Genomic DNA, 12537 nt, shown 5'->3' on the forward strand with positions numbered 1-12537 from the left:
CAACAGCTGCAGGTGTTTACGTGGAACACCCACTCAATGATGTTAACAGTGGTAATTCCCCTGGTAATTCCCCTGGTATTTTCCCTGCATGCTGGTGATGGTTTCTCTGGTGGTTTCCCCGGCTTAAATTACTATAAAATAGTTGTTGAGTAGATAATGCATGCATTTGTTGCATTTGTTGAGCAGTTAGTGTTTGCGATACTGAAACGCTGAGTCTGAAAACTACACTGCATGGTCTATGTAAGTTGCTCTAATCAATGGACTATAATAATGACATTGCTGCATAATTAATTGCATGTGTGCATACTGTATACTGCACTGCACTGTAGCTGCAATACTATGCTATTTACAGTCTATAGCTATCTATGCAGCATAGATAGCATATAGACTATAAATACGCTCCATCGGTCCCCTCACCTGTTTTTTCCAGTGGTCATATAATCATGTGTACGTGTGACAATACATTGATTGTAAAGGAAAGGAAAGTTATAGTCCCCTCACCTGTACATGTACATGTATATAACAATGAAATCTTGCATTATAATTTTATATAAGAAATTAAGTCCGTCATTTTTGCAGTTAACATCATCATTTGATCAACAAGGTAATGTCTTGCTCTAAGATGAGGAGTTTTACTCATGCCGATGAGTGCAAGTACAGTGATGGCGTGGCTTTCCTATTCAAGTTTTCCATGGGGGCAAATTTGGCCCTAAGATCTGTTGACTTCAAAAACGGTGTCCCGAGATTTCATTTTGAACCATCGCAAAATGTACCTATGCTGACTGAAGAAGATGTAGCTGTCATTGTTAAACTTTGCTTAGAAAAAAAACGCCCTGGGTTCTTCTACGAAGGATTTCACCCATTTCATCCATTCTCTAATAAGGGTAGGCTCTTCAAAGGGTACAGTCCCAGGTGGCTGCGAGGTACTTCTGTTGGGGAGCTGCTAGCTGAAGCCGATTGGTCAATGAAGTGCATTCACGTGGGTGTGAAAAGTGACAAGGAAAAGAAAAAATTCTCGGCATGGAACGAAACTAGCAATCTGAGAGGGCTGAGAACTCGAGAGGATTTTCCTGAAGATTGTCCCGGTGATACCATCATTATGTCTTGCCAGTCTGTTGATGTTGACAAACGAAATGATGAGCTTTTCTTTGTGGCCGAACCCAAAATGCGGATTGACTGTGTGCGGGATGGACACAATTTGGAGTACTCAAAGTACATCACTGAGATTTTCGACAGTGTGGCGTACCACGATGAGCCAAAGTTTCTGAAAATAAAAGAAATCATCAAGCTTGTTCTCGCGGTAGAGTGGCTGAAAGAGAAACTGGATGAGAAGAACATAAAGTTCAGCCAAGTTTGGATTGATGAGCACCTTCAGAAGCGAAAGCAACGCCCAACCGAACGAATCCAAGTAACTGTCCCTCCACAAGAGGCTCAGCGCCTTATGAATGAAATCGTGGAAGCTAAGATGGATAAACAACTTGCTATGCCTAATTTGTCTAGATTGAACAAAAAAGTATCAAAGACAGGCTTTGAAGTAGGAACCACAGCAAATGTACTCGGCTATAACATTCCAGTTGCATGCAGAGCATCGTTCAATGACTACAATTACCTGTTTGATGGCCAAGATCCAAACCAGCCAACTAAGTTCGGTCTGGACAAAGACACCGGAAAACTAATACTTGGCCCCCGACCCAATGTGAAATCATGGAACGAGTTGTACAGTCAGACGGTCCCCCAACCATGCACAGCTCCTTACACTGCTGATGGTTTCATAGGCCCCGCTATAACTGGAGGTGTCTCCACAAGCAGCTTCAAAACAAATCAAGTAAGACATGAGCACACCACTCAAACGAAAGAGGATGTCGTGGTATCAGCTGATGAGAGCCTCGAGATGAGATATGCGGGCACTCCCAAGCCGAAAGCAACCGTAGCTCCACCTTCTGATGTGGGTGTTACTACGGCACAATCTGAGCTCCGGAATCGTTTGCGAGAATCAGCTGGTATAAAAAACGCAGTAGGGTATGCTGATAAGGTATCCCACTTATTCTTGACCGAAAATGGAGCACAAACATTGACTCAGAGAAAGGAAGTTGAAACACATACCTCAGCAAGAATGCCACAGCTTGAGGAAGAGGTAAGACTTCGTTTTAATCCATCCATTTCTCTGCCCCCTAAAGGAGAACCATCAGGCGATCGTGATAGCGGATGTATTCCAAGTACCCCTATGTCTGTATCTCCTGAACCATCGATCGCTGCAACAGACAAAGACGATTCATCGCCAGTATCTTCTGATAGCGGTGTTATCACTGCTACAAACGAAGATAAGGGGAAGAAAGTTAAAACACGTATCTTAGCAGAAAAAGCACAGCTGGAAGAGATAGGACCTTCATCCGTGGACCTCTCTATGCCCCCTGGCCCTAAAGGAGAACCATCAGACGATTGTGATAGTGGATACTCAAGTCCTATGTCTGGATCTCCTGAACCATCGATTGCTGAAACAGACAAAGACGATTCATTGTCAGTATCCTCTGATAGCGGTGTTATCACTGCTACAAATGAAAATGGAGCACAAACATTGGGGAAGCAAGTTGAAACACATATCTCAGCAGGAAAAGCACAGCTGGAAGAGGTAGGACCTCTATCCACGGACCCCCCTAAAGAAGAACCATCAGGCGATTGTGATAGCGGATACTCAAGTCCTATGTCTGTATCTCCTGAACCATCGATTGCTGAAACAGACAAAGACGATGATATGGATATGGATATAGAAGAAAAATAACTCCATTATTATAGCTGAGCAACTATTGTATTTATTATTGTTCTTGTATTAAATTTTTATGCGTTATGTTGAAATCATATCGATTCTGCAACAAAACTGACCAGCCTAGCTCCGAATCCAGGAGTATTTTTAATCGGCCTGGATTCGAGAACCAGTTTAGTATGGAATTGCTATATGCATGCTACTAGCTAACTGGCTGGGTTGCTTTCTTATTAATCTGTAGCTTGTTAATCTTCAATAAGATCAAATGTAGGTGTACTGTTGTGTTTGCATGGTGCCATCAGCTATGTAGCTTGCATATTATTATTATTGGTTGATAGCTGTTACTTGTAAGGTGGTCGATCTGTAGCCAGCCAGTTGCACAGTTCACACACTAACAGTACACAGATAATGACATGTTTGATAAACTTTTGATACTGTGAATGCTCTCTGTATATCATCACTCAGTGACATATGATAACGAGGAGGAGTCTGTCACGTCGGATCTCAAAGACCTTGAGTTTAAACTGTTACACGATCTTTCCTAGCTGCAGATGAGTGAGTGGGCTACCCCCCTGCATAGCGGGTTTACATGTTTGCGTGTGTATAGGAGGCCAGTTATGTGAGACGAAACTTCACGCTCAAGGACATCAACCTGCTCAAGATTCTCCTTTCCAGATACGTCACAAAGCTCTAATTTTAGGAGCGTTATAATATTAAGTGGGTAGTCATGGCAATTGTAATACCCCCCCCCCCTACCACTTAGTGGCTTGTATCCTCAGCTGGCCATTGCTAACGACTGTAACTCCAACAGAAAAGACTTGAAACAAGTCTACCACACAAAGGTACGTCTCTCTCAAACAACTTAGATTTCCAAAACAGCATCTCTCAGTTTTCCATTGCAAATCTCTCTCTCTCTCTCTTAATTTCCACAGATGAAGTCGTTTGTACTATTACATCCGACCAGTATATTCTCCACCAGTCCGGAGTATCTTCACCATGAGGGCACGGACAACAAGTGCAAAGAGCTACTGGCTTGTGTGTGAGTAAATATACTAGTGTTTCTTTAGAGTAGCTGTACTTATCAACAGCTATAGAGCCTTGTATATTAAGAAAAGCTCACTGCTGTTAAAAGTGTCTATATAGTTAGTGTCAACCTTTAATACTTTCCTATGAGTGGATGTAAGATAATTTATTGTTAGCTAGGTATTTTAAAATGTATGTCAAGGCCTTATTTAATAGAAATGTGTTGTCCAATGAGGATGATCAGTGTTACTTTACTCATACTGTGACTGTAGTGATCTCCTGGAGACCAATAAACCATACCTGGTCAATGCCGTGAGGGTGCCAGCTCTGCAGACCATCTCCTTGTTCTCACAGAGTTTGGACACTAACAATAATAATAATAATAATATATATCTTTACAGTGATATTATACAGTGTGATATATAGTAGTGACATATTTAATATAAAGCTATAGAGTCACTGAAAGCTTGGACCATTTAAGGAACAGCTTGGTAATTATATATATACATGGTTATATTATACATGGTATGTACGTGTATTAGCTATACATTTGTAACACGGACAGAGAAAATGAAAGGTGCAAAGATTGTTCGGGTCGAAGTTCTCCATAAAATGTTTCCACAGGTATTTTGTAAGGTGTGTTTTGTTTGTGTTCAACGATGACTCTAGATCCAAAACACCTCTTGGGAGTGCATTCCAGAGCCGGACTATACGGATGAAAAAGAAATTTCTCGTAGTCGTTAGCCTCGCGAATTTGTGCTCCAGTTTGACACCATTTGCTCTTGTCCTATTATTAACAAACTTGATGTACTTTTTCAAGTCATTTGCATCAGATGTGTCTTTCAGATTCCTGATTAACAGCATTATGTCTTGAATTTCAAGCCAGTACATGAGCGGTAGATTCCTAAGCTCAAGAAGTCGAGATTTATAGTTATTTGAGTAGTCATTCAGAATATACTTCGTTGCTTTACGCTGTATTCTTTCTAGACTTTGAATGTGTTTTATAAGTTGCGGCCGCCACAATTGACAGCAGTAAGATATTTGGGATTTCACCAGTGAGCAATATAGTATTTTTTTCAGGTGTATGGGTGAGTGGGGAGGTATATTTCTTCTAATAACATAGAGCGCTTGGTAGGCTTTGGAGCAGATAAGGTCAAAATGCTCGCTCCACGATAGGCTATTTGAAACTATTACACCTAGGTCTTTCTGTGAATTTACAAAGGGAATATCACTCTGGCCAATGGTGTAAGGGGCTAATTCTTGAGATGGAGTTTGGGTGGAGAACTGAATTGCACTGCATTTGGTGGGATTTAGGGCTAAGTTCCACTGCTTACACCAATCACTGATTGCCTTTAGGTCATCTTCAAGCCTTTGGTGATCTTCCATAGTATTTATGGTCTTTAGTAGCTTGACATCATCAGCAAAAAGGAAGCAGCTGGAATTGTCAGGTATATCATTTACATAAATTATGAAGAGGAGTGGCCCTAGGATACTTCCTTGGGGAACTCCGGATAACACTGCTTCTGTAGAAGACGCTATGTTGTTGAATTGTACATAGAGCGGTTGCATCGACGTCATCGCATTACGTCATAAAAAGTTTTTGGAGGACAACCTCCCGAAAATTTACATGGCGGCTGCACAGAACTCTCAGTTTAGCTTTGCTCTCTTAGCAGAGAAAGCGAATTAAGCAACGTTAATAGCTATAGACAATCAAAGGACCCCTACCTGAACTGCTGCAGAGGAAATGACTTTGATGTAAGCTCTCATGCGCTTATAAATTATCATAATTATTATTAACAAGCTTGACAAAGCTTTATACCTCTTCCCTTGTTGTTCAGTCTTCAGAATAATGTTTTCTAAGCTTCAGAGAAGAGAGAAGCTTTAGCTAAGAGCCATTCCAATAATGATAAAACGGGAACTGACTTCTAGTACACGATAGTACACGAATATAAATGTCACGAAAGTGAACGAGAATATCCATTTGTCAGAATCTGACGAACGACTGACGCATGCGCAGACAACTAGTACCAGGCCTAGTTGTTTGCCTAACCGTTATAAAAGCGAAAACTCGGCCTGGGATCGAGGCTAGCATGCTTGTGTGCTATGTTGCATGGTGTATAGGTATGAATTTATAGTCAAGACGGAATGATATTTAATTCATAGGTTATACATTATTACGCAACACAAGATAACACTGGCACGTTCTGATCATGCATGCTTGTGCCTTTGAACTGTCTAGACAAGCATACGCAAATTTCAAATTTCAAATTTCAAATGGTATGAATTTATATAATGATCAGTCAAGACGGAATGATATTTAATTCATAGAATTATTACGCAACACAAGATAACACTGGCACGTTCTGATCATGCATGCTTGTGCCTTTGAACTGTCTAGACAAGCATACGCAAATTTCAAGCGTAATATACATGTATATACAGGTGCATGTTTTATAGCATGCGTGAGGAATCCGATCAGATCTGATGTGTTCATTATAGCTTCTGCATGCATGACTATAGACAGATACACAATGATTAGCACTTAAATAGTATCAACCATTATAATCACAATACACATGTTTAAAGTAATATAGATAGTTCGACAAATTCTGTAGCTAGCTATTGCATGTTACAATTTCAAGAGTAAAGACATCTATATCCTGATACCGACTTGCTCGCCAATAAGTCCTCCCAGCACTCCTCCCATCATTTTTATATAGAATTGGTTAGGTGCTATAAGGATAGCAACATATCCCCCGGCAGTACCACCAACAATTGTACCACATGTAGCTTTGATTTGCTTCTTTGCGTATTGCTTGTACTCATCTCCTGTGATACGCTGTTCTACTCGATACAGATAAAATGAATACAAAAGATTGACCAGGAGCCCAACACCGTTGACGGTTACTGAAGTTACGAAGACGTTTCTAGTATGAGTAATTGCTGTGTCTGTTCTGCTTCCCTTGTAGGCCACTAGTGCACTTGTTGCTAGATCGGGTACAACGCTACCGGCAGCCTTTTGTGAAAGTTGTGATATGGCATCTGTTAGAATTGTAGCAATAGCACCGGAAATAGGCCCCTCACCACCAAGCTGAGTCAAGAGGTGTGTTAATACACCCTTGAAACTTTCCATAACAACAGGATGAGTTAAGACCTTATTCACAATTTTTCCAAGGAGTAGATCGCAAAAGTCAACAAATTTTTGGTTAGTTGCCAAATAATTAGTGGTTATATTCTGAACTACAGTTGTCACGGCAGGGAGTGCTGGGATAATGCAACTGGCGACTGTTTTATTAACAGTGTAACGGGCAAGGTCACCAATTTGAGTTAGAGTCGTTAAAAAATTTCCGTCTAACGTGTTTTGAACCTTTCGTGCAATATTCAATGCGATTTCTGCAACTAAATTGATGGTCCATGCGGCTACTTCTCTCCCATAAATATCAGCAAACGAACCCAAATACGCTCTTATAGTGGCATTCCATCCTTCTCGAAGTGCAGGATCGTTGACAGAGATGTTACTGCCCATGTTGAAGTCAATCTACCTGCATCATTATATATCATTTATGCTGGTGACACAGATTAAATCCCATACACATCATAATATAAATTTATGCAACTATTAGCTATAGCTGCTATATTATGTAGAGCTATTTGAAAACACAAACTGTACTTTTGGTTTATGATGGAGGTTTTCTGCATTTGCAAGGTTGTATTATCGTCACTTTTTGGTATACTCTTATACAATGCCTACAGATTTTTATGTAGGTATTATATATAAGAATTTCATGTAACTATAACATGCATGCACTCCAATTTAGTAGGAGACCGGATATGTATTATCAATGGGATTCATACAACAATGAATAATGTCAACATGCACATGTTCAAGATATACATGCGGAGTGCAGTGTGTATAATCTTTGGTGTGTTGACTAATGAAATTGTGCCATGCACTTAGGCTATAATAATTATAATATATACCGTATAGCGCGAAATTTTCGAGGCACTGAATGGCCTCTAAAAGCATTTCGTTGCACAATGTTCATGGAATGACTGCTTACTGGAAGCCACGCCTTTAATCTTTGCATATATAGCAGATAATTCAACAATTGTCGTGGACTTAATTTTCGTGTAGGATTGCTAACCCACGAAATCAGCAAAAAATTAAGCCCCTCGAAAATTTCGCGCTATACGGTAGTTCCCAATATTGACATATGTACATGCATATAAATAATTATTGTTCTCCCATCCGATATGCTAACATGTTTGCCATAATCTTAGCATAATAGGTGTCTAACAAGGCATCAATGTTTTTGGTAAAGATCATTACATTAAGTTTTGCATTTTGTATAACGCTTTACTGATACAAACAAGGAACAATGGAACAGGGTCACTAAAGTAGAAAGCTTGTAATATAGCTCCTGCTGACTGGGATCCTACTCCATGCAGAACCTGGAGCCATACTTCTTTGAGACTTCAGGCTTCTTTACTGTGATCCTAATCCACAGTGCATATATCTATAGTACCACTACCTGTTCTCAAATGTTTCCTCCAGTCTGGTTTAGTTTATTGCTCCTGAGTTGCTGTGCAAGTCATACATGATAACAACATCACTATATGCACTGCAATATATCACTCTTCTGGTTTCTTTATAATCATGTCACCAGCCGAGGGTTTGCACTTTAGTGCTCTAGTTTATAATTTTGGTTGTTTATAGAGCACTTTATTGAGCGAGCTCTCGTTATCATACAAGGCTTATGTTTCAACTAATGTATTACCTACTATATAGATCTACACATAAATAAAGCATGGCTGTATTATTAAACTGTGCTGTACGTGACGTGGCAAGTATTTGTTGTCTTCTCCAAATGCTACCTAAATACATGTAGCTCTATTGTAACTGCTGTTCCTGGAGTGACTAAATACGCTCAATGTCATTACCATCACACGCACACATGTCTCTCAGTATTTAGTAGCTGTGAGTATTCCAAGCAAGCAACTGATTAACAGTGTATTTTTCTCTCTTCACACCTACTCTCAGGGTGTCAAGTATTTAGGTTGAGAGAGAAGATTCGTGAATCCATACCAAAAGTCAGGCAGAGACTGGGACAAGGCATTGTACTTATTAACTGAAGATAGATGATAGTTAGCTTTATCTGTGCCACTACAGTTAATAGTGCATGCTGCTACAACAACGTTTGTATTCAATAATAATCTGTTTGGAAACCACATTCATTTACGTAAATAATTAGTCTACCGTAAGACCTCGATTTAAGGCGACCCTCCAAATATGCGACACCCAGGAGCTTCAGCAATTTTCTGACCTCTAAAAGTAGCGACAGCTGCGTTGACAATTATTTTTTAATGTCGCGTTCTAAATAGAGGTAAATGTAGCCACTCCCTAGCCTCGATTGTAGCCCACTGGAAAATCAGTGTTTTTAAGCGGCCTGAAATCGAGGCAAGTAGACTCTGTAAAGTTACCTCCAATTAGATGCGACCCTCTAAATATGCGACACCAGGACTTCAATATAATTTTTCAACCTCCAAAAGATGCGACCTCTGGCTTCGTAATTATTAAAAAGTGTCGCTTTAAATCGAGATCTTACGGTAAGTCTATCCCTAAGATTCTGTTCTCCATTTCTTTCCACTTCTTACTGGCTGCCCATGACGGGTGCAGTTGTTCCGAGCCCTGAGGCTGTTTGTTAGTGGGTGGGATCTTCTTTGTTGTAGTGTGTTTGGATCGGCTTGTTTGACCAACTCTTGTTCAAGGGCTTCCTTGATTTGCCTGTATGATAAAATAACATACTGACATTACACTTAGCTATAAATATAGCAAAAATTCATGAACCATGACACTGCAAGGACACTATTAATGATAAACACAAGCCTGTACCTGAACTAGAGTGTGTGTGCTTGGTCCCCTTCAAGTGCCTGGCTGCTCCTCCATACACACTCTCAGCTTGTCCAGTATGGTACAACCACATGATCCGATTCTGAACAGAAAACATACATGCAAGCGCAAGTTTATCCGTACCAAGTGCAGAAAATTAATCACCTTTTGCATTCTGGATGTTTTGACGGCTTCATGATCCAACCAATAGACAGAGTCAAGCGTAGAGGGTCTCAGCTAGCAACCACAGAAGACATTCCATTGTTCTTTGTCCTATCATTGTCTTAGCTGTTCTCTTGCATGAGGTACACTGCATTATCATGTGGATCCAAAAGTTGAATGACTGCAATGTTAACTTGTCAACTTATTTGGCCTTGGTCTGTTTGTATGCAAGACTACTCTGTGCTAGCGCTTTTTTAGCATGCTCAACGTATAAATTAAAGTGGTGTCTCTGTTTGTGAATATCTTTGTCAGAGTATCTTTGTTTACAGACTTTTCACATGACTTTCTGCAGAGACATGTGACAATATAAATGCTATGTCAGCATAAAGTGTAAGAGAAGTGGATAAACAGTACAGTACAGTACAGACGAGCAAGAGAATTGTAAGGTAAGCTAGCTAGTGTACGTAGATCTATTAAATTATTGATTGCAACACATTGTGCAGAGCATAACAACAATACTAACTGCATTGGGTTAGGCTTGTAAAACAAAGGCTTGCATTGATGTGTTTATAGAACTTTGAGTACAAGCTCTCTTGTTATCCTACAAGCATTAGTGTACAAGGCTTAGGTTTTAACTAATGCATTACCTTACTAGATCTACACTAGTAATAGCTGTGTACGTAGTATATAGTAAAGCATGGCTGTATTAAACTGTGCTGTACGTGACGTGGTGGATGAATGTGTGCCATGGCAAGCATTTGTAGTCTTCTCCAAATGCTACCTAATATAGTTCCAGAGGAGGTCCGATGTCATGCGTGTACGAATCACTACAAGTGATAGTGCATTTGGCTTGGACATTATCATGTGACCGCAATGACATCAATGCACTGAACTTGTAGTGATTCGTGCACGCATGTCGGACCTCCTCTGATATAGTTCTATTGTAACTGCTGTTCCTGGAGTGACTAAACACGCTCAATATCATTACCATCACATATATACATGTCTCTCAGTATTTAGTAGCTGTGAGTGTTCCAAGCAACTGCTGCTTATTTTGTTATCAGATTGAGAGCTTTTGGTTTCAGTTTTCGTATTTCTCCTGTACAATGCTAATTATTTCTTAGAGTAGGTGCGGTTAGGGTCGATGAGTGTGGGTGGCCCGGCTGTGCATCAGAGCTTGCAATTAATATTAACTCTCAGCACTAGTTGGTATGCACCTATGTATGCTTTGCATAAAGGGAAAAAAGTGCTAACTCTTGTATACGTAGGGGCATCGTTAGTCAAAAGGCTGAAGAACGCCCAAAACACTCAACATAGTGCAACAGAGGACTTATCAAAGCTAATCAATGAGTCAAATGGTTAGACGTAGTCAAGAATAAAGTTTGTGAATTTTGTGCACTTTTATATTGCACCTTCAGGTACACTGACGGAGTCATCAGCTGAACAATTGCAGAAACAACAACACGGGCTGTTCGCAAGGAGTCAAACTGATCTGAGTGAGCATTAATTATCAGATGATTGTATCAAAATTGTGATGAAACTTTGACAGGTTTCGGGCAACGTCACAAAACCTTTCAGAACATCCTTCATATTGCACGCGAGCGTAGGTTTTTAATATCTACCAAAGCGAGATACGCTGGTAAGAATGTTAGTCAGCACAATCATGTAATTATATAAATAATAGTTAAGTAATAATTATGATTTAGAAGCCCAAAGAGCTGGTTGTATAGTATCCCGAACGTAGTGAGGGTTCTACTAGCCCTAAGGGCTTCTAAATTATGTGGAAACTTCCTAAACAGCTAGTGTCTAAGCATTAATTTTATTTTTATTATAGCAACCATGATTCTCTAGCCAATCAGATTTTGATCTACATGATTTTCTAAGTTGGATAGAACACTACTTTTAGCCAATCAGATTGTAGTATGTATGCATGCTAACATGATCTATGTACTATGTTACAGATGGTCAATCGATTGCTGCACGCCTTGCAAAGAAGATATCATCAAGTACGAGTACGCTGAAACGAACAGTGAGCAGATTTAATGGTATGCGTCATGATCAATTTGAAGGAGTAGCATACCATCTGCCAGCCAATTTGAATTGGGATACAGTTTCCAATTTGGAAGAATTGTCTACGTTGGAGGTCGCGTCGGCTGGAAATTATACCATTCCCATTCATTTGTGGATAAAAGTTGTGAGAGCGTGTAATATGAAGGAAAGGGCAACGGAAGAAGTGAAGATGATAATGGAAGAAATTAATACTGTTGCCAACAACCTGAAATACAAGCATTCCGTAATAAGTCGTCATATACAGGATATCGCCACATCTGATAGTCTGTCTCTGTTTCAGAAAGGTTGCCTTAACCTTTTGCACCGAAGATTATTACTGTGTGAATCTTATTTAATTACGTTTTCCAGAACAGTTAACCAGTATCATATTGTAGAGCTACCTGATACGAGCTTATTAGGTCCAGATGGTTCATTTTTTTACAATTGTCAAATTCATGAACATGATTACCCTTCCGTTACTGATATTATTTGTACAGACAGTAGTAGTGATGATGATTCTGACGTGGACAATTGAACACTTATCTTTTTTATGTACTTTAATTAATAATTTATTAATCACACTTTAATTAATTAGCTATAGGCAGTCATTATTTCTTAAACATCAATGCCTTTTATAAATTGAAGTCAAGGC

General features: G+C 39.7%; 2 protein-coding genes and 2 long non-coding RNA genes across 7 annotated transcripts; 3 read left to right on the forward strand and 1 right to left on the reverse strand.

The window, feature by feature from the left end:
* The first annotated feature begins 98 nt into the window (after positions 1–98).
* Positions 99–2879, forward strand: LOC135338096 (uncharacterized). Its single transcript, XM_064534111.1, has 2 exons — positions 99–240; positions 580–2879. The coding sequence occupies exon 2, from the start codon at positions 608–610 to the stop codon at positions 2777–2779; it is 2172 nt and encodes a 723-aa protein (XP_064390181.1). The 5' UTR covers positions 99–240; positions 580–607; the 3' UTR covers positions 2780–2879.
* A 447-nt stretch (positions 2880–3326) lies between these two features.
* On the forward strand, positions 3327–4158 carry LOC135338119 (uncharacterized). The gene is made up of 3 exons (XR_010395429.1): positions 3327–3603; positions 3694–3800; positions 4057–4158. It is a non-coding gene; the product is annotated as an uncharacterized LOC135338119 (long non-coding RNA).
* A 2161-nt stretch (positions 4159–6319) lies between these two features.
* LOC135338117 (uncharacterized) lies at positions 6320–10191 on the reverse strand. Of its 2 annotated transcripts, XR_010395426.1 has the most exons (5): positions 9840–10191; positions 9678–9777; positions 9391–9569; positions 7455–7531; positions 6320–7326 (listed from the first exon to the last, which is right to left on the reverse strand). It is a non-coding gene; the product is annotated as an uncharacterized LOC135338117 (long non-coding RNA). The 2 variants fall into 2 exon arrangements; XR_010395425.1 differs by having other exon boundaries at positions 7455–9569.
* Positions 10156–12524, forward strand: LOC135338109 (uncharacterized). 3 transcript variants are annotated; one of them, XR_010395423.1, is made up of 5 exons: positions 10200–10282; positions 11105–11194; positions 11255–11332; positions 11386–11475; positions 11798–12524. XR_010395423.1 is itself a non-coding variant. In XM_064534129.1 (4 exons), exons 1-4 carry the CDS (start codon positions 10981–10983, stop codon positions 12418–12420), a joined length of 1005 nt encoding a protein of 334 aa, XP_064390199.1. In that variant the 5' UTR covers positions 10313–10980; the 3' UTR covers positions 12421–12524. The 3 variants fall into 3 exon arrangements, 1 of the variants encoding a protein (XP_064390199.1); XR_010395424.1 differs by lacking the exon at positions 11105–11194 and having other exon boundaries at positions 10156–10282; XM_064534129.1 differs by lacking the exon at positions 10200–10282 and having other exon boundaries at positions 10313–11194.
* Positions 12525–12537: the final 13 nt, after the last annotated feature.

The sequence above is a fragment of the Halichondria panicea genome, chromosome 7 (genome assembly GCF_963675165.1).
Source record: "Halichondria panicea chromosome 7, odHalPani1.1, whole genome shotgun sequence".
Classification (NCBI taxonomy): Eukaryota; Metazoa; Porifera; class Demospongiae; order Suberitida; family Halichondriidae; genus Halichondria; species Halichondria panicea.